This window comes from Pelobates fuscus, chromosome 11 (assembly GCF_036172605.1).
Source record: "Pelobates fuscus isolate aPelFus1 chromosome 11, aPelFus1.pri, whole genome shotgun sequence".
In the NCBI taxonomy this organism is placed as follows: Eukaryota; Metazoa; Chordata; class Amphibia; order Anura; family Pelobatidae; genus Pelobates; species Pelobates fuscus.
The window spans coordinates 86,318,746-86,341,553 of NC_086327.1; the positions used below are offsets into that span (position 1 = coordinate 86,318,746).

The 22,808-nt window shown below is 42.0% G+C and overlaps 1 protein-coding gene across 1 annotated transcript in view; it reads right to left on the reverse strand.

The window, feature by feature from the left end:
- The window catches only part of TTC34 (tetratricopeptide repeat domain 34), a 114,544-nt gene extending 91,950 nt beyond the window's left edge, over nt 1–22,594 (reverse strand). The window contains exons 1-2 of the mRNA XM_063437136.1: nt 22,133–22,594; nt 17,713–17,938 (exon numbers count right to left, since the gene is read on the reverse strand). Of these exons, the coding sequence (XP_063293206.1) occupies nt 17,713–17,938; nt 22,133–22,374 (468 nt within the window). The 5' untranslated portion in view covers nt 22,375–22,594. The remainder of the gene's footprint in view (nt 1–17,712; nt 17,939–22,132) is intronic.
- Between the last annotated feature and the right edge of the window lie 214 nt (nt 22,595–22,808).

Genomic DNA, 22,808 nt, shown 5'->3' on the forward strand with positions numbered 1-22,808 from the left:
AGGCATAAGCACACACACAGCAAGTGTACAGTTGTATAGTATACTATTCAATATGGGATCAACAGTCCAAAGTACTTTTGCAGCTTGAACACCTCACACTGGTACCTTGGTACAGGTCGAGATATATATATATATATATATATATATATATATATATATGATGTAGAATTATTAAAAAAACCTTATTGTACTTGTATTCAATTATTGCACTAACTCCATTTTAACCTTATACTGTGACAATCCTCCATTTTGTCCTCCTAACCTGACTTGTTCATTTTAAAACTACATTACATGACAGTATTTCTCAGCACATTTAATACAATAGACAAGGACAGTATTCTCCATAAGGATATGACTAACCCAGGAACTGTTGAATTTCCCCTAACTCGCAACATAATATAATTTAAAGGCCATGAGAACACAGTAGTAATGAAATGTTCTATTCATAAGAGACCTTGCACCTAACCACGAGATTTGACATCACCGACCGAGTAAAATGACGCTCAAGACCCCTTGTCCCCCACCCGTGTCCGGAAAAGTACCACCTCTTGGTGGGTGGACACGGAACTAACCACTTAGCTTTTGATCCAATTAATTATATTGATAGGTGGACACTAACCCAGACACTTAACAATTAATCCAATTAATGATGTTTATTCACTGATATCTTGATAATCAATGATGACGAAAATGTCTCTTAAAAGGGCCTGCGCGCCCGCTGATTCTGCACTTGCCAATAAATTTCCTCGAAGTTATTTTAACCTGAACTCCGTGTGTCAGACTGAATTACTTCAGCGTATATACGCAATTCAATTCTCTTTAATTTGGACAGGAACAGATAGACACTTAAACATTTTGGTTTACTGAAAAAGTACCATAACAACTTTGGCGCCCGAACAGGGACTCCGGGCTATGTCTGGCCGGTGAGCCGTCCTAAGGAAGACAAGGGTGGACGGAGGAATCCAGGGGGAAGGAAAGGGAGACTGATCACCTCCAGTTACACGGTAGAGACTTCTGCAGAGCCACCGGTACGTTCCGGCCCCTTTGATTGACCCGTCCACGTGTCTGTGACTGCTTCCCGGGAGGACATCAAAGACAGGTAATATCTTGCCCGGAGTCTTATTACCCATTTGTTACCTGCATTTAGTCTATCTGTTGCCTGGGTGTGTCTAGTTTGGTTGCCCGGGCTGAATGTTTATTTGTTTCCCCTTTTTGGGATAAAGGGGGGGTGGACCCGTGGTAGTTTGCTTGAGGGTCCTGTGTTTGTTTGTTTTCCCCTTTTTGGGATAAAGGGGGGGGTGGACCCGGGGGATTTGCCTGGAGTCCTGTTGCCTGTTTTACTCCTTTTAGGAGCCACGTGTTTGTGGCTGCAGGGAAAAAGGGGGGTTGACCTGTGGATGTGTTCCTGGGGGTCTTCTTTGCCTGTTTACTTCTTTTAGGAGCCTCGTGGCTGTGGCTGTAAGGAAAAAGGAGCTTGTGGAATTGTGGGATCTGTGTAGAATCATAGTTTCCTGTGATCCAATTTTGTGTCACTTTGATAGCCTAGCTAGCTTCACTGTGCGCTTTCGGACCATCCAGCTCTAGTTGAGTTGGGGACGTCCTGACCCGGACCCTTCGGCTCTAGTTGAGTTGAAAGGTCCACTGATTATTTTAACTGTGATAGGAGACTTAGCCTTGTGGCAGGGGACTCAGTTTCCTGGGGGGATTCAGGCAGGCATTGCTTGTTTTCCGCATCACGTGGTAGTGAGACTTATAGAGTGGGTTTTATAAGGGCACTACGGGAGTGAGGGTGGCGTGGCCACTTTAAGTGGACTACTGTAACGAGGGAGGCTAGAAAGGATTTCGGACCGGTGTTAGCTGTTATCCTTGGCCGCTGGTAGTGAGACTTGAGGAAGTCATTCTCCGAGCGGGGACACTACGAGGTTGAGAAAGGTGACTTTGGAGTAAGCACATGTAGAAAGAAAGGGATTACTGTTGATTTCATTTGAACTGTGATGCATGCACTGTATTTCAATTGTATTGTTGTCTTGTTTGTTTAATGTGGAGTCATTTAAACTCCTGTATCTGTCTCTAAGGATTTTCCTTCCCTTACTCTTTACCTTTTCTACACTTCCTGTACTATTGTACTATCCACTCCCATTCCTCTTAATAGAGAAGTGATTGGTCACACACTTCTCACCTCGCTCCAATCCGTGTCTACCACCCCGGGTAGGCGGATTCAGTGACTAGTCTACGTTTTGGGAAGACGCACTTGAGAAAGACCCACGATTCTCAGGTGGCAGTCGAGCATTGTAGACGTTCTGGTTCAATTTTCCTTATCTTTCCCTATATCTGGGACGCTGGTGTAGGGGAGAAGGGATTATGGGGCAGGATTTAGGTAAGCCCAGTAAGGGCTGGTTAGCATGTGATTTAGTTGATGACAGAGAGGGTGAGGAGATGGTTAAAGGTGTTGAAAAGATTGCAAAAGTTTGTAAAATAGCTGTGCCGACATGTGGTAGATTACAACCAGAAAGTTGGCGTAGATTGTTGATGGAAAAGAAAGGCAAGCTTGCAAATTATAATTTATTAAAAACAGCTGAAGCATGGTACAGAGTAGCAAAGGCTATTCAGCAAGAAGGTTGGGTTGAGGAAGAAATAATTCACAAGGGTGTGAAATTGTTTGTGTACCATAATAGTTGTGTTGCTGGGGCTCTTCCTCAGCCAGCGCCCCAAAATGGCGCCCGGGGGATGTCTATCCCAAAGGTCCAGTCAGCAATGGGAGATTGCCAGCTGACTATGTATCCCACTCCCAATCCTCCCAATCCCCATCCCGTCACCTCTCCCGTTTGCCCGGTCCTAAATTCTGATGGATCCTACTTTTCCCCTTCTCCTTCCCTAACATTCCCATCATCCTCATCCATCCCCAAGCCACCTTCTGAGTCTAATGCTAACATCTCATCTGCCATTCCTTCCTCACACTTTGTCTCCGTAGATAATCCTACCCTCCCATCTGCATCTGCCCAGTTCACTAACCCCTCCTCTCCTGCCACTGTCAATCTTGCTGATCCCACTCCGGCTCCTCCTTCTTCACCCGCCTCTACTGACTCTTCTCCACCCTCTCCCTCGCCCGCCCCGACCACAGCCCAGTTTCCCACCCCCTCTGCTAATCCCTCCCCAACCTCACTGCCCACTCCAGGTTCCGCCCCAACTCCCACCCAAATGGCCTGGCCATACCCCTTCCCATACCCCTATCCTCACTGGCCATACCCCTTTCCCCAAGCCACTCCCCAGGTTCCGGTCATGCCCAGTCCGGTTCAGTCTGCCCCGGATGTGCCCACATCCAACATGGCCGCCACGTCTTCCCTTAACCCCAATGCAACTTCCTTCCCCGCCTCCAATATGGCGGCCCCCAGCCATTCAGCACCCCTGATGCCGGTGCTTCCCGGTGATTACCGGTCCCAAGATTATGACCCAATGGCAACTCCCGCCTCCGGAGCTCCCTCCTATCCCCCGGCCCTGTCTCCTCAGGTGATCCCCTCACGCAGAAGGTCCCAGATAATAGAGCTAGATGAGGGAGAGGATGACAGGCTGTCCCAGGTTTCAATGGAGGCTGCGAGAGCCCACCGTTCTATTGAAGATCCCTTCGGCCATCAGGGTCGGGGAGAACAGGCCCCTCCTAAATATGTCGCTTTTAACCCCACACAAGCTAGTGCTTTAATGAAATCTCTCCCTGACCCAGAGAAACAGCCTATGCCTTTTTACCGAGGGATAGTTCAGATACAAAAGACTTATTCCGCCGCCTGGCGTGACCTACTGAGCATTTGTGCTATTAAAGCAGGGGATGCATATTGGCCCAGCATGGCCCGCCACCTCAGTACAGATCTGCTTACAAGTGATGTTGATTATCCCTCCGGAGTAACCTTTTGCAATCAATTGAGAGATTGGGCTAAGGATAAACTTGCAGATCAAGCTGCTGGCCTTACTGATGTTGTGCAAGACAAAGGAGAATCAGTGGAAAGGTTTCATGCAAGATTATATCAAATGTTTACAGATTTGGGATTTGATCTCACTGACAAAATTCATTCACAAATGCTATCAGGTGCGTTTGTCCAAGGTGTTAAAGATTCCATACGCAAGGGAATCATTGCTGCACGCCCTGAATACAAGGTTGTTCCCCTAGATACGTTACTCCTAGTTGCTAGAGGTTTGGAATCTGCCCAAACCCCCAGAAGACCCAATTCAGCTCCTCTCATGGTGGCCCGTGCCACCCCCATCGCCCCTGGCACCAAGGGTGTCAAGTTAGAGGACGTATCATGTTTTAATTGTGGGGCTAAGGGACACTACAGAAGTGACTGTCCAGAACCCAAAAGGGAACCGGGGGAGCCCAAAAAGTTTCCTACAGGGGAGCCCAAAAAGTTTCCCAAGCCTGCCCCGGCCCCTAAGACCATGAAAACGGTTCCAATTGTTGAGGAACCAGATGATGATTAGGAAATTGGCAAACCTGTGTCATTAACCCCTGTCATGGCAGTGTTTACAGGGGATAAGGGAGGGGGGCCACTTGCCACAGTAACTTTACCCATTGAAGGCCAACCTACCACATTTCTTATTGACACAGGCGCAGCCCGAAGTGTTCTCAGAGAACAAGACCTGCCAGACCCATCTTTCTTGTCAAGTATTGATGTCTCCTGTGTTGGAGTGGATGGCCAACCGAGACACAGTCCTCTAACAACCCCTCTGCGGGTTGGCACAAGCTTACTTGCTCGTTTTGTAGTTTCCTCCACATGCCCAATTAACCTGTTAGGCGCTGATGTCCTTTCACGCCTACAGGCGTCTATAACCTTCACTCCAGATGGACAGGTAGAGATGTCTACACCTCTATCTGTTTCTGACACTTCAGCCCTGTGCTCCATACCTTTGATGCTGCAATTAGATATATCCAATGAGCAAGCAGCAGAACCTAGGTCCAATTTCCCAGATGAGTTAAAAACTCAGGTGCCTGCTAAGTTATGGTCCTCAGGCCCAGAGGATATAGGTCATCTAAATGTCCCACCTGTGGTGGTTAAGCTTATCCCAGGAGCTAAGTTACCAAGGAAACCACAATATCCTCTAAAACCAGCACAGGCTGCAGCCATTTCTATTCACATCAAAGCGCTCCTGGAAAAGGGTGCTTTAGTGGAGTGTAAATCAGAATGTAATACTCCATTATTTCCTGTGAAGAAAAAGACTCTAAAAGGTGAGCCAGTAAAGTACAGGATGGTTCAGGATCTCCGTGCAGTCAATGAAGCCACTGTCCTGGACACTCCTCTTGTACCAAACCCCCATACCCTGCTCTCTGGCGTCCCACCTTCTGCAAAATACTTCACAGTCATTGATCTAGCTAATGCCTTTTTCAGTGTTCCACTGGATCCATCCTGTCAATACCTGTTCGCTTTCACTCATGAAATGCAACAATATACATGGACTGTCATGCCCCAAGGGGCACAAAATTCTCCAAGTCAATTTGCCAAAGCCATGTGTACTATTCTTGACCCATGGCAAGCTGAACATCCAGAAGTTGTTTTACTCCAGTATGTAGATGATTTGTTGCTCTGTGGAGATGATATACCCACTACTGAAAAATGTTCAATCAGTCTGCTTTGCTATTTGGCAGAACAAGGATGCAAAGCTTCACTTCTCAAGCTGCAATTCTGTCAACCTTCTGTAATTTTCCTTGGACATTGCCTATCTCAAGGTACCAGACATCTCACTCGGGACCGAGTCAGAACAATTCTGGACATTCAACCCCCAAGGACTTCAAAATCTCTTCATGCCTTCTTAGGCCTCATTTCCTACTGCAGAGCATGGATCCCAGAGGCCTCTCTGCTTATGCAACCTCTCTACGATGCACTCAAGTCAGATCCATTCGGCCTGACCAACGAAGCTCTGGACAATTTCAAATCTCTTAAGCGTGCCATTGCCTCTGCTCCTGCCTTGGGCCTACCTGATTACTCCAAACCTTTCAAATTATTTGTCTCTGAAAGACAAGGCCACGCAACAGGAGTTCTCACCCAAACTAATGACTTAAGAGGCCGCCAGAGGCCTATTGGATATTTCTCATGTCAACTGGACATTGTGGCCAGAGGGACCCCTTCCTGTCTCAGGGCTGTTTTTGCTGCAAGAGAGCTCATAGAAAGAACCTCAGACCTGGTCCTTGGCCACCCCCTGGTTGTTTTGGCCCCTCATGACATTTCTGCCATCATCAACCAAGTCCAGCTCAAGCACGTGTCTCCAGCCAGACACCTACGCCTGCAGTGCCATCTTCTTCTACCTGACAACATTTCCATCCAAAGATGTCAAGTTCTTAACCCATCCACTCTTCTTCCACTCCCTGAGGGGGGTATCTATTATGGATTTATCACAGATGAAACCTACATTTACCTGCTTTGTGGATGTATCAAGAAAGTCATGCATCCACATTTGACATTTTATGAAGATGAAAAGCCTCTCTGTGAAGGCCCAGATTACGCCTTCTGTACCATGTGGTACAAACCAGACATTACTCCCGAGCCTTGCTATGAAGATGAGCTCTACCATTGGACTGATGTTAAGCTCACTGCTCAAGATTTCTATTGTGACTCTGAAGGCAATAGCATGGTCTTGGTCCAATTACCTCAACAACTTAACTACCTTTACCGCCATTGGGATACTGCTATCCCACATATTCCTGTTACCAAATTGAAGACAAAGTCATGGAATGATCTTGGGCCCATGGCAAAGTTATGGGCCACCATGGACGAAGAACAGCTACAGGAAAATGGTATTGTCAAATACCCAACAACTGACCTTCTGGAAGCATGGCCACGCCACTTCCTAGAAAAGGAATTTAAAGACCTAGTTATAATAAATGACTATGACCCAGAAACTCCTCATGACTGTTTCGAACAGATGAAAATGGAAACAGTACACTTACCAACTGTGCATGAGAATCCATTACCGGATCCGGATTTTACTCTGTTTGTGGACGGTTCAAGGTATGCTGATGAAGAAGGAAAATACCATACAGGATATGCCGTAACCACAACAGGGGAAGTTCTCAAGTCATCACCTCTACCGCCAGCAATGTCTGCGCAAGAAGCTGAATTGCAAGCCCTGACTTCAGCATGCAAGATTTCCAAGGGAAAGCGTGCCAACATCTATACAGATTCAAGATATGCTCTGGGTGTGGCACATGACTTCGGCCTCATTTGGAAGACAAGAGGATTTCTTACCACTGCCGGTACACCAGTCAAACACAGCTCTGCAATCAAGGAACTAATGGATGCCCTCCTACTCCCTGAAGAAGTGGCCGTTTTGAAAGTAAAGGCACATGGGAAATTGGATTCAGATGAAGCAAAGGGCAACCATTTAGCTGACCAGGCTGCTAAGCAAGCGGCCAGAGATTTGCAGGAAGTGGATGAAGAAGTGTCCGGTCAAGAAGAAGAAGTTCCTATCTTTACCTTGCAAACTCTTCCTACTGACCTAAGAATTTTGCGAGAACAACAAGCTGCAATTACCCCTGAAGAAATCCAGAAATGGAAGAAGAAAGGAGCTGTCCTAAAGGACGGAATTTACTACAACAATTCTAAATTTTGCCTTCCAAGAAGCTTATACCCAGCAGTTGTCCAATGGGCCCATGGGCCTGCACATCTGTCAAAAGACCTAATGGCCGCTCTCATTCAAAAATATTATGAAGCACCTGGAATCACAACCCTGATCAACAGCTTCTGCAGGGCCTGTGTCATTTGTGCAAAATGTAATCCAGGAAGACCAATCAAGGTGCCTGCAAAGCACCTAGCAAAACCCATGTACCCATTCCAGAGAATTCAAATTGATCATATCCAAATGCCCAAGAGTGGGTCTCATGAATATGCACTAGTAATGGTGGATATGTTCTCAGGCTGGCCAGAAGCCTACCCTGTAGCCAATATCACTGCAAAAACGACCGCAAGACGCCTACTTACAGACATTGTATGTAGATTTGGACTTCCAGAAGTCATTGAAAGTGATCAAGGCCCAGCCTTTACAGCAACAGTGACTAAAGAAATTTGGACTGCTCTGGGAGTGACCCTAGCCTTCCACACCCCTTACCACCCACAAAGTAGTGGTAAAGTAGAGCGCATGAATGGCACTCTAAAAGCCAGAATGTTAAAAATGTCACAAGAAACAAAAATGCCCTGGCCAGAAAGTCTGTCAATAGCTTTGTTCAGCGTTAGGCACACACCTAGAGGGAAACATTCGTTATCCCCATATGAAATTCTATTTGGGACAGCACCCAGGCTAGGTTGTTATTATCCACAGCAGTTACAGCTTCAATCAGATGTTTTAGTAGACTATGTAACTGAACTTGCAAGTGCCTTGAACAAAATACATGCCCAAGTTTTCTCTTCAATTCCAGATCCTGATCTGAACACAGGTACCCATAACCTGCTTCCCGGAGATTGGGTTCTGGTTAAGAAGTTCGTGCGGAAAAGCTCCCTGGAACCAAGATTTGACGGGCCATTTCAAGTTCTCCTGATCACCGCAACCTCCGTCAAATTGGCCGGCAGGCCACATTGGATCCACGCTTCCCACTGCAAGAAGTCTCCTGCCCCAGAGGAAGCAGATACCGCACAACCATGTACCTCTGGTACATTGTCTCCTTAATTAGTTTAATTAAGGCCCAGCAAGTAGCCATCACTAAAGATGCTAGTGGGTACACCTTCTGGTATAATTCATCATGTACCCGTGTGGCTACCTATACCTTTGATTATTGTGACATCGTAGAATGCCCATTCACTACAACACAGATCCAGAATATCTATAGAGATATCCCTCATGCAAAAGATCCATATGTTTGTGTAGTTGACAAACAATGGGGACATGATTGTGGCCATTGGGGGGCGGCGGGATGGAATGCCGGGCCTTCCTGGGGCTACAAGCCAAAAAGTGCCTTATCTAAAGTAGATGATCATGGTAGGTCCCTCCTTCAAAGAATGACTCTGAGAAAGCCTGGAGGAGGCACACCAATGAAATTAATTCTTAATGTTGAGCATCCAAGCCCAACAGATGCAGACCAGTATGTATTGGGAATGTACTGGAAAAAGGGTTCCTATACTAAATTAGGGCATTTCTACCTTAAAGATATGTGCAATTCCCCTGAGTGGCGAGGAGCTACTCATATGGTCACAAACCCATTAAAACCACACATCCAGTCCTTTAAGGACATGATGGCCATTGCTAACCCCACCTTTGAAGATACTATGGCCGCTGAAACAGGTTTTAATGATGTTAACCTATGGTTAGAATGGATGAAATATAATGCCAACAAACATAACCGAACCGCATGCTATGTGTGTGGTGGTGCCCGGCCTCATCTGGGCACTGTACCCTTAACCCTACCAGTAGATGATGAAAAATGCATTTTAAGTCTTTTTGCCTACCAATATAATTTCAACAGGTCTCAATGTCAAGCATGGACAACGGAGTATCCTCTTATAGCCAAAAATGTAAGACCTCCTCATGGTGTTACTGTATATAAAGGTAATTACACTTGCTATGCCAAACATGATGGGATTGGTAAATTTGTGGGTAACTTTCGCGCAGGTTATTGTAGTACATATAGAACTGTTCCTGTACGTTTGCTGCAGCAGCACACTAGGTCACTGGGAGATATTTACTGGTTGTGTGGGGATTTACAGTTAAGATCCAGAATGGACACAGAGTGGTGGGGGGAGTGTACATTGGCCAAGGCCATTATGCCTATACACATTATTTCTGACACACACACCAACACCCATGAGTCCAGCCACACTAAGGCCAAGCGTGAAGCCCCAGTAAAAGGAAGTTTTGACCCTCACATTTACATTGATGCCATTGGGGTGCCTAGGGGGGTACCCAATGAATTTAAAGCAAGAGATGAAGTTGCTGCAGGATTTGAATCAATTTTTACCATAGTTACTGCAAACAAGAACTTAAATTGGATAAACTACATTTATTACAATCAACAGCGTTTTGTTAATTACACCAGAGATGCCCTCCAGGGATTAGCCGAACAATTGCAGGCAACATCCCAAATGGCCTTCCAAAATAGAATAGCCCTGGATATGATCCTAGCCGAAAAAGGAGGGGTATGTAAAATTTTGCCCGACACCATGACATGTTGTACCTACATCCCAGAAAACACAGGTCCTAATGGTAAAGTTACATTAGCCATAGCAAAATTAAATGACCTCTCAGAAGAATTAAAAAGGAATTCTGGGATAAAAGATCCCTGGGACAGATGGTTTAGTTGGATGACAGGTTGGAAAAAGGCTTTAATGTATATTGGTATGGCAATACTAATTTCTTTTTTTATCTTTGCTCTTCTCTTTTGTTGTGTCTTCCCCTGCCTAAGGAAAGCTCTCACGAAGACTATTGACCAAGCGGCACCCACTTTCACACTACTTGATGTTTATGACCAAGATTTCCAGGATCTCAACTCACCCTGTTTGCCGCTGCAATCCATCCCTTTTGATGATAAAGTGCAGGAATTCTAGGAAGGGACTAACTTAGGGACAGCATCTGTCAGTGAATGGTAAAGACCCCGTGTTGGAGAAGTGGTGGATTAGCTGCCATGGGATACCCATGGGTGTGAAGTGTTCGAGAGCCATACTGACGGATGAGTTAGCCTATCAGGGTCAGAACTAGGGACAGCCTTGCACTTTGCATTAACACCTAGCTAGCGGCCACAGGGTTTCTGTGCCTTTGGGTTAACACGTCTTCCTGGTACTAACTTAATAAAGTTTTATCTCTTAGAATCTAACATTTCATAGGGGGGACTGATGTAGAATTATTAAAAAAACCTTATTGTACTTGTATTCAATTATTGCACTAACTCCATTTTAACCTTATACTGTGACAATCCTCCATTTTGTCCTCCTAACCTGACTTGTTCATTTTAAAACTACATTACATGACAGTATTTCTCAGCACATTTAATACAATAGACAAGGACAGTATTCTCCATAAGGATATGACTAACCCAGGAACTGTTGAATTTCCCCTAACTCGCAACATAATATAATTTAAAGGCCATGAGAACACAGTAGTAATGAAATGTTCTATTCATAAGAGACCTTGCACCTAACCACGAGATTTGACATCACCGACCGAGTAAAATGACGCTCAAGACCCCTTGTCCCCCACCCGTGTCCGGAAAAGTACCACCTCTTGGTGGGTGGACACGGAACTAACCACTTAGCTTTTGATCCAATTAATTATATTGATAGGTGGACACTAACCCAGACACTTAACAATTAATCCAATTAATGATGTTTATTCACTGATATCTTGATAATCAATGATGACGAAAATGTCTCTTAAAAGGGCCTGCGCGCCCGCTGATTCTGCACTTGCCAATAAATTTCCTCGAAGTTATTTTAACCTGAACTCCGTGTGTCAGACTGAATTACTTCAGCGTATATACGCAATTCAATTCTCTTTAATTTGGACAGGAACAGATAGACACTTAAACATTTTGGTTTACTGAAAAAGTACCATAACATATATATATATATATATATATATAAACGAATAATGTAGGCGCACTCCTGGATTTAAATAGTGTTCTTTTTACTGTGTCCATAAATTCAAAATTCAAAAGATCAACGTTTCGACCTATTCAGGTCTTTATCAAGATCAGAACATAAAATATATCAATAAGTGCATATTTATAAAAATACAACATAATTGCTTACCAAGTGATGTGCATGGACCCTCCCCAAACGATCGGAACCCGGAAGTGTGCAGAAGCCGCGGGTGACGTCTTCACACTTCCGGGTTCCGATTGTTTGGGGAGGGTCCATGCACTTCACTTGGTAAGCAATTATGTTGTATTTTTATAAATATGCACTTATTGATATATTTTATGTTCTGATCTTGATAAAGACCTGAATAGGTCAAAACTTTGATCTTTTGAATTTATGGACACAGTAAAATGAACACTATTTAAATCCAGGAGTGCGCCTACATTATTCGTTCTTATATATTTTTGCTGGCTTTGTTTCACCCTGGTATGCATCTCTAATTTTTATATTTTATATATATATATATATATATATATATATATATATATATATATATGTATATATATATATTGGGTCTGCTGTTGTAGTTGCATTCAAGCAGGTCTAAGGTGGACAAATACCAAGGGCTGAAAGAAGAACTAGAAAGGATGTGGAAAGTGAAGTTAGTAGTAGTCCCAGTTGTGATAGGAGCACTTGGGCTGTTACTCCCAAGTTGGGGGAGTGGCTTCAACAGATTCCAGGTGGGACATCTGAGATCGCTCTCCAGAAGAGTGCAGCTCTAGGAATAGCTAAGATACTGCCCAGAACCCTCAAACTCAGGAGAACCTGAGAATGAGGAATAAACATACCACCCAGGAGGGGTGAGAAAATCAATTTGATTTTTTTTTATATATTGGATATCAATACAGAACTGTTGGGGTATAAAAAACAAGCCACTTTATGGACACTGACATTGGACTTTTTATAAAGGTATTTTTCACCAGGTACCTTCATGAGGTGTTCATGCTATAATAAGGACTACGGATTTAATGTATTTTATATTTGTGCTTATGTCTTGTATAGTGTCTGTTTTTTAATTTAAATGTTGGATTTTACTATGTGCTAAATCATTTGTATGTACAAATATACATGCCATGAAGGGGTTGAATAATTTTGAGACTGGAGAAGTCATTATATGTTGCATTTTCAGTTGAATTTAGGGAAACCACTTCAAGCATTTGTTGTTTTGAACTGTTTCAATTGCTTTTGTTTGATTTGTTCATTGCAAATAACTGAAAAACTGTAAATCTTGACAACAAACCATTACAACTGTATCATATAATGCATAGCAAATGGGGCAGCTGCCCCGGGCCCAGTTACTCCGTGGGGGCCCAATGCAATTTCCCCATGGGTCCCGCTTCCCTCAACTATTTATTTTTTTCCCCCCGTGGACCCCACACACTTAGAAGGCACACCAGATGGCCCATGCACTTAGGGCCACCTGGTGGGCCTTTGTAAGCAGGAGTCCGGTTGTGCGCTTTTCAGCAGCGCTGGGAGGAAGTGACGGCCCCGCTTCACGTCCTCCCAGTGAAAACACAGAGCCGCATGGGAGAGATCAAGGAGGCAGTCCCTAACTCACAACAGCCTCAGCCATCACTCTGGACAACCTTCAAGGTTGGAAACGGGAGGTAGATTTAAAAATTTAAATTGTGCATGTGTGTGAATGTGAGTCAGTATGTCTGTCAGTGTATGTGTATGTGTCAGTATGTCTGTCAGTTATGTGTCTGTGTGTGTCAGGATATCTGTCAGTGTGTGTGTGTGTGTATGTGTGTGTCAGTATGTTTGTCAGTGTATGTGTGTGTCAATATGTCTGTCAGTTATGTGTGTGTATGTCAGTATGTCTGACAGTGGATGTATCTGTGTGTGTGTGTGTGTGTGTGTCAGTATGTCTGTTAGTGTGTGTGTGTGTGTGTGTGTCAGTATATGTGTCCATGTGGTCAGCATATCTGTCAGTATGTGTGTGTGTCAGTATGTCTGTCAGTGTATGTGTCAGTATGTCTGTCTGTGTGTGTTTGTCAGTATGTCTGTGTGTGTCAATATATCTGTCAGTTAATATATGTGCGTCGGTATGTGTGTGTGTGTGTGTATCAGTATGTCTGTCAGTGTATATGTTTGTGTAAGTATGTCTTGCACCTCTCTAATTTAGTTCCCCCACTGCGTTAGGGTGAAATGCGTGATTGCACCCAGGAAGTGGAGGCTGGTAGGGGGAGGTAGGGTCCATGGGGCCCAAGGAAATGCTTTGCCCAGGGTCCTATTAATATTATAGACAGCTTTGCATATATTCCTGTATCAGTAGAATACTGTATGGTGGAACATTTAGAGAGATGAAAGACGCAGACGCCAACTGCTTCATTGCCTCTGCCAATGGACAACCTTACAGTTGTCACTGGCAAACACCTCCAGGCATATCATACATATTTATTGAAGTCTGTTAGCATAGCCAGCCTCAGATACCACAGTCCATTGTGAAATACCTTGGAGAACATTAAGAGCACAGTCCACCAGTCCAATGACAAACTGACATATACACTACCGGCTAGTAAAACCCCTGCATATTTTTGGCTTGCTACCTTGCTCCTGCAGAACTGTGCAAACAGACATTCCAAAACATCTTGCATTATTTTAATTTTCAGAAGAATAGTTTGAGGCTGTAGACCAGCTTCCGATAGCAGAGGCCTAAGTGGCACTTTGGCCCCTGCCTCCATTGCCAGGCCTCCCATGTTCTCATCTTTCCCTGCACCCTTGCTCCTCAAGTGCTAATGTCAAGGTCGGGGTTTTTTGCAAATTACACAAACATCCTAGATGGTGACAGAGCCGCTTTAAATAATTGAAAAGACAAAAAAAAGAAAATAAAGAAAATTAAAAGATAAAATAAAAACAATGCTTGTATAATGAAGGCTGTACGAAAATTTGGGGTTTAATGTGGTTTTTACCCTTTGCATTAAGGTAATTCCAGTCAGGGCAACTGTACAATTTGTTGGGCCCAATGCTAAACAGCTTTGTGGGGTCATCTCGTGTTCACACAAACACATACATAACTAGTCACTTAATTAAACATGTATAATGCACCACACACAAACAACACAATTAGCAGCACAATCACACACTACAAGACATACATAGTCATACCCTGATATCTAGACATATCCATACACACACAAGCACACATACATAGACACACCGAAGTATACAGACACATTCTAGCGAGCATACTTAGTGACAGGCATTTCTGCATAAATATCTGGGAGTGTTTGCATGTGTATCTAATACTGACAGAGACACCCATTAACATTCATGAAATACACATTAGCACCCATGCAGGCATACATCAGACATACATCATGCAGATATCCACAGATACACAATAAGAAACATCCATAAACATACACACACACACACACACACCTTTGCCCACAGTAGCCTAAATCTTCCCTCCGGCTTTCCCTCAGCTCTCTGTATGTCAGACAGGCAGCGGATGTTGGAATATGATCTGAAGTACCCACTGATTGTCTATTATTAAGTATTAAGGTCTACTCTGTGAATATGTATTTAAAGTTACTTAAATAACAAAATCATAATTCACAGTTTAGTAATTTATCATGATAATTTCCTTAAACTTACAGTAAATGCTTTGGTTTATGGTTGACATTTTCGGTGCCTGACTGCTACCAGATGGCCAATTAGAAAGATATTTTTTTTAATAAATTAAAGTTTCCTTTTTTGGACACCATGGTTTTAAAAGATCATACATCATTTAGTGAATTAAATTAAGTAGAGAAACTAAAATGTTGCATAATCTTACTAAGGAAACAATAAGACCTCAACAATTTAGGAAATCCATTAACTGTGGAGGACTAGGGTGTAACACAAGAAAATGCTACATTACAGGAAGGGTGAGATATGCATTGAATAGCCTTCAGTAAATTGTTAAACAGGGAGAGTATACGGAAAAATGGGCAGATTGTGTGTGTGTGTCCGTGAGTGCGTGCGTGAGACTACCCTTTCAGTGTACAATTCCACCCTGCCTTGGTGCAAACCCAAGTTGCTATTTGTCGAATAGACAAAAAGGGTGCACTTGTAGGACTTTTTTTCAATAACTGTGTTTAATTCAGTTGAATATCAACATCTTGAGAAAGACCCGAATGGGTCGAAATGACGATCTAGGACACATATGTGATATGCAACTGAAATAAACATTTATTGAAGAAAGACTTACAAGTGCACCCTTTTGTCTATTCTCTCTCTCTCTCAAAACTATATACATATATCTAAAGATATATATATATATATATATATATATATATATATATATATATATATATATGTGTGTGTATATACACACACACACGCACACCAATTTTAAACATTCAGTGCCCCTCCTGAGATTGGGTTCTGGAACCGCTCCTGATCTGACCCTTGTCAAAGTCACTCAGATCTTTTCGCTTGCCCATTTTTTTTTGCCTCCAACACACAAAATCCAAGAACTGACTGTTCACTTCCTGCCTAATATATCCTACCCCTTGACAGATGCCCTTGTAACAATATAATCAATGTTATCGACTTCACCTGCCCGTGCATTTAATGTTGTGGCTGATCAATGTATGTATTATAGCAACAATTACAAATGCATGTATTGGATAAATTGATTACGTAACATTTTGAATATCCACTTTTTTTATTAAAGCTCCTGCAAGGAGCAACAAAAGTCATATAACCAAGATATCTCTGGATATATTCTTGCATACGGTTAGACATAGGATGTGGTATAAGGTGGGTTTTAGGAGGGGCTTCAGTGAATATACATACTCGGACGAAAGACCAAAAAGAATACAAAAGAATATTGAAAAGCAGATACCAAATAGAGAAGCCCCCAACGTTTTCCAGGGAGGATACCTCACAAATCAAGAAAACACCAACATATACGCTGCTAAAAACATTATTCCCAACATCTGGACAGAAGGTGACCACCCACAGAGATCTACCCCTACCATGATCATTAGATCATGATCAGTGTGGATACAAAAATGGATAACCCTCAAATATCTCAAAAGCTGGTAATAAACCGATATTTTTTTTTTTAAAGTATATAAGTCAATATATATATATATATATATAAGTCAAAAACAAACTGTCTAGAAGGGTGCAATACCTGATGTAGAAAGATGAGTGGAGTTGCGCAGTGTCAAAACGAGACTTGGATTGCAGGATCCAGACACATGCGCAAATCACATCTATATACTGTTTGAGGGTTTTAAACACTATTTACACAGTGTTGTCAAAAAGTATTCATTTGATCAAGGAATTATTCAGCTCTATGTCTACCTACATCACTTTGTTAGTTGCATGTGGTTATATATAACATTTTCATATTTGTAAAGTATTGCAAAATGTAAAAGCACTATTAAATGCATATAATGCAATAATAAACCAAATTCTACTTTCTTAAAGGGCACCTGTTATGCCCCAAACAACTTGTGCTCATTACATTGAGCATAGGGTTTTATCTTTACATTGTTCTAGCAGTTTTGTTAGCAAATGTATATGTTACGAAAAAAAATTGCTTCAAAATATTTTCTTCTCCCAACTGTCAGCCAATGCCTCGGCATGCCAAGGCATTGATTGACAAGGCAGAGCAGAAAAGACCGCCCATAGGAGGTCCCTCTTCTCTCCTTCCATAGCAACTACAGAACATGTGCTGTGGTTGCTATGGAAACGCTTTTAGCACCAGCTAGGCTAGGGAGTATAGGAACATGACGTCACACCACTCCCAAGCCGGCAAGATGGCAACGAAGCCAGCATGCAGACATCACTGATGAACTTTGCCCTGCTTGGGGATGTGACCCAAGCAGGGTAAATCAAAAGAAATTCAGGAGGAGCAGAGAACAGTCTGGAGGTGGGTATTAAACGAAGCAGCACTGGAATGAAAAAATAAAAGTGAGTAAATCTTTATATTTGTAAATCTTTATATCTTTATATATCTTTGGGACATATGGTGTATTCAATGTGTATGGGAGAAATTTCAGGTAAGTTAATTTTTCTATAAAATGTTCAGTTTAAGAAAGGTTAGTTTTCTTACTTATATTTTTACAACAATATCACCACCTACTGGACAAACTCTATACTACAGAAGTACCTGGTTACCATCGTAAATAAAGCCTTTCTTGAACTGCAACAGTGCAAGCCTAGCAAGAACAGGAGATCTTTGTGAGCTGCTATTGAGAGCCAAAGATAGCATCTTGTGAGATTCATCAATCCGATCCAGCTGGTAAAGGGCATCTGCACACAGGATACGACACACATCGTCAGTGGGATCGAGCATCATCAGAAGTGTGGCCAGCTGGTGAACACCAGATACGTCACTATAATCAAAGATAATACTTTAATTCGTTGTGCCAGTAGTATCACAGAGGATTATAATTTGCTTTACATGTTGACTCTATAAGTAAACAAACATCAAAATGTCTTGGAATTTATTATTCTATTTACTTATTTTTCTTTTTAATTTTTTTCTAGAAAATATTGAGCTTTCTATTGGTTTCCCAGACAATGTAATACAATTCAAATTTAAAGAAAACACGTAATAATAATTAAAAGGGAACATTTCTGTCTGGAAATGCATGATATGAAAAAGATGCAACAAAAAACTCTCCCTTGATTTTAAAAGTTGGCACAGTTGCTGGTTTATAGGTTTTTCAGTGCGATCTGTGTAGACCGCAAAGTGACTTAACCGATTAATAGGGTCTCAACCTACCCAATAAATCCCTACCCACCACAGTTTTACAAGATCTGTAGCAAAGTCATTATTATTAAAAAAATAAATGGATTATAAAAAGGGGAAATTTAACAATAAATGAGATAATTACAAAATGTTACAGGAACAAACGGTTGATGAGGAGCTTACAATCAGGGCCGTCTTTCCGCATGGGCACGCTGGGCAATTCCCCACCCCCACAGCGTTGCCCATGTACCCAGACCGACAGGGGAGATCCTTTGATCTCCCCTGCTTGCCCATGGAAAGACGGCCCTGCTCGCTTGCTTTGGGCCCTCTCAGGTCGGTGGGGAGATCAAAGGCCCTTTGCTAGTGACAGGAAGGGCGGGAGGGAGGACCTGGGAGGCAGTTCCTCCCGCAAGCATGCTTGGCAATGCTCGTAGGAGGAGTGAAGACAGCCTGCAGTCTGTAGATCTGCAACTCACCACCAGGGCTGACTGTGTCCCCTCCTCCTTCACCAAAGGTAAGAAGAAGGGTGGGGAGGGGGCATGAAGCTTTTTAAAATTTATTTATTCCCCTCCACACACACCCTCTCACACCCACACAGCACCACACACACGCACACTCAACCCCTCACATACACACAGAACTCCTCACATACATACAGTACCCCTCACACACACCAAACCTCACTGCTGTCTGTCTGTGTGTATTCAGCAGTCTGTGTGTTTATGTGTCCTGAGGTCTATGTGTGTGTTCAGCAGTGTGTGTGTGTGTGTGTGTGTGTGTGTGTTTTAAGCAGTGTGTGTGTGTGTGTGTGTGTGATTCAGTGGCCTGTGCATGTATTTAGCAGTCTGGAACAACAACATTTATATCCAAGGGAAGGGCAATGAGGGGTTAACCATTAGTTTAATAAATTTAGAGAAAAGAGAATAAAATGCCATATCCAAATAGATTTCTTATGAGGGAGGTTTAAACATACACTTTAATATGATTGATAAACCATGACATTTAATCAAAATTCTATTAAAAAGGTATACAAAAATATATAATCAAAAAAAGGAAAAATTATAGGAAAAGAAGGAAAAGAAAAAAGGGAGAAACTAGGGATATTTACAAAATACACCCCAATTCATAGGTATCTGGAAGCAGATAATATGATATGTGTATGTAGATTGGCCAGTTTTACATAAACATACTCCTACTATTGGGTATCCTTTCAAAACTGATAGTCAAATTAGTACTGAAACCTCTTAAAAGTAACGAAGTATCTGCAAATGTAGTGAATGAGATTCCCTGAGAATCAGATTAAATGAATTGATTGTATCAATTTATTAGCTGAGGTTTGTAACTAGTGGGACTACACCCAAAGGGAAGATAGTATGCTTCCTACTAAAGGGTCTTTCTTATGTACCCAATAAAAAATTGCTATCTGGTTAAGAATTAGAGGTAGAGAAATGCAAATATGATAGCTTTTTTATCACGGAGCTTAAGTAGAACTAGTCTATACTGTGCCTTCGTGGACACCTAATCTTCGAGGTAAACTAACTAGCTCTATCTTATTATGTTCCATGAAAACGGCTTGGTGCTCCCATTCAGCAAATGGTCAGTCTAAATATCTGTAAGGTATCTAATTAAATATAGGTATTACTTAGCTATAGATTCCAAAGGTGTAACCTGTGCACACCCATACAGCTTTGAAAGTAACTCATTTCTCTACATTCAGCAGTCTGTGTGTGTACTCAGCAGTCTGTCTGTATTCAGCAGTCTGTGTGCATGTACTCAGCCCTCTGTGTGCATGTATTCAGCAGTCTGTGTGCATTTATCAGTTTGTGTGTGCATTTAGCAGTCTGTGTGTGTACTCAGTAGTCTGTGTGTGTACTCAGTAGTCTGTGTGTGCATTTAGCAGTCTGTGTGTGCATTTAGCAGTCTGTGTGTGTACTCAGCAGTCTGTCTGTATTCAGCAGTCTGTGTGCGTGTACTCAGCCCTCTGTGTGCATGTATTCAGCAGTCTGTGTGCATTTATCAGTTTGTGTGTGCATTTAGCAGTCTGTGTGTGTACTCAGCAGTCTGTGTGTGTACTCAGCAGTATGTGTGTGCATTTAGCAGTCTGTGTGTGTACTCAGCAGTCTGTCTGTATTCAGCAGTCTGTATGTATGTACTCAGCCCTCTGTGTGTATGTATTCAGCAGCCTATGTGCATATACAGCAGCCTGTATGTATCCTGCATTTTCTGTGTGTGTATTCAGCAGTCTGTGTGTGTGTATTTAGCAGTCCATGTGTGTGTGTGTGTGTGTGTATTCGGCAGTCTGTTTGTATTGTATGAATTTATTGCATTTGTTGGAGCTACCAATAAATAAAAGCTTAATTGTACTGTGAGTGTTGTAGGAGGAGCTGTTACAAAAAGTAACACAACTGCAGCTTAAAGGATTACTGTCATCATGTAAAAAAAAGTTTATTATATTTACTAAAATTTTATGATATAGTTTTTAAATGATGTATACCGATTTTATTTTGAGAAAATGTCACTTTTTATCTGGATGAGTAGCAATATTAAGTCTAATTTTACGCTTATCCGACAAACCTCTGCCTAACTTGCCTAATCTAATTTGTCCGTTACTGTGATTGTGCTATGTAAAATTTCATCAGGAGACAAGTTACGGTGAGCAGCAGTTGACCAAGTAACAGTAGAGTCTGACCTAAAATGACTCGAAAAAAAAAATAAAAAAAAAAAATTTACATTATTTGAAAGAAAAATCATAAAATCAAAGAAGACTTCAGAAGGAGTGGAGAATGTTTCATTAAATGTAATAAAACATTTAAAAAATTAAAAGTGATGATTTGATGACAGTTGTCCTTTAAAGGGACACTATAGGCACCCAGACCACTTCAACTCATTGCAGTGGTTTGGGTACAGTTTCCCAGCACCCTTAACCTTGCAATGGTAATTATTGCAGTAATTAATTAACTGAAATAATTACCTTTATGTGTTTACTCCACCTCTAGTGGCTGTCTACCATAGAAAAGCTAATGTTTTCCTATGGGGGAAGTTCTAATGCATGCGCATTAGGTCTCCCCCGCCGGCTTAGGTCCTACTTTCCCCTGAAAAACCCTAATTTCTATCACTATAGAAATGGCCTTAAAATAAGGCTTAAATGCTATATCACTACAGTGGCCCTGTGTATTCACAAACAAAATAGCAAAGGTAAATATTATGCCTGCTAAAATAACCCTAAATATGATGGAATCCAGCAGGTAGTGATTATAGTGTCAAAATTACAACTAAGACTTCTATTTTTACATGTGGTTTGGACAGAGGCAGCTGGTGAAGTTTAAAGATGAGGGAGCGCATCACAATTCCCGACCTTTTGGGCTCTACCCATTTAAACCATCCATAAAGGGAAACATTTTTGTTGGTAGCCCTTGGTACTGCAATATTGCAGGTGTAATGCAAGTTTAGTTAGCAGAGAATGACTTGAGCTGGTGAGAAGAGTATATAGAATATAAACACCTTGAATTGATTTAAAGATGGTGTATTTTTATATCATCTTAGGGTTAGACATAGGGTGTGATACAATGCCGGTTTTAGGCTGATTTCAGTCAATATATGTAAGAGAAGCCATAACATTTACTCTAGGGATGAAGCCCCTGGTATTGTTACCACTTAGAAATTCCTCTGACTAAACCCATGGGCTTTAGAGTAATTTGAGAACATTTTAAGTAAACGATGAACAATATATAGACATTAGAAAATGTTTTCATCCATAATTCAACAGACAAAGCACTGACCACTAATAAATGTTTCTGTAAGCATTTTGGTTTTGAAATTATAACTCGTTAATTACCTTTCTTTGGCTGAGGAACAGTCATGATCAGACTGTTTATTCCTATTTGATATCGCACTTTCATTTAAATTAGGTGTCTTTTTGTGCAGCATCTTCTCTCCTTCTTCCTGAAGCACTTTAAAGAGCAAACCTCTTTGGTTCCATGGCACATATGTCTTAATTGTAAGAAAGGTCTCATCCAGTTTAAGTTTACACGCTGTAATATAGTCCAAGGCAGTTAAGTATGAGTTTCCACTGATCATACGGACAAGTCCTCTGCCACACAGGGCTTTTACACAACTGGATGGGTGTGGAGATTCATCTTCTATAATTTTTTGGAAGTCTTTCAGAGCTTGCTGATGTTCATTATTATGAAAGTGACAAAATCCTTGTAAAGCAAACAAAGTATTTTGATAAGTCTTTTTTTCTGAGTTAAGTAATTGGTTGCAGATATCCTTGCAAGTCTTGAAGTCTCCTGCAAGGAGTTTGCAGTCAGCCAGACGGACATTCATCTCACGTCTGCTGTTTGTACAACACTGAATTAAAAACTCAAGTGTTTGTACTATGGGTAAGAGAAGTTCTGTACCGGTATCGGACCTAAGCTCAGGTCGAGCTCTCACATTTTCTCTAAAATCTCCAAATTCCATCTCGATATACAACTTCGAACGTTCAATAACTCTTGCAATATCTGCAGTAG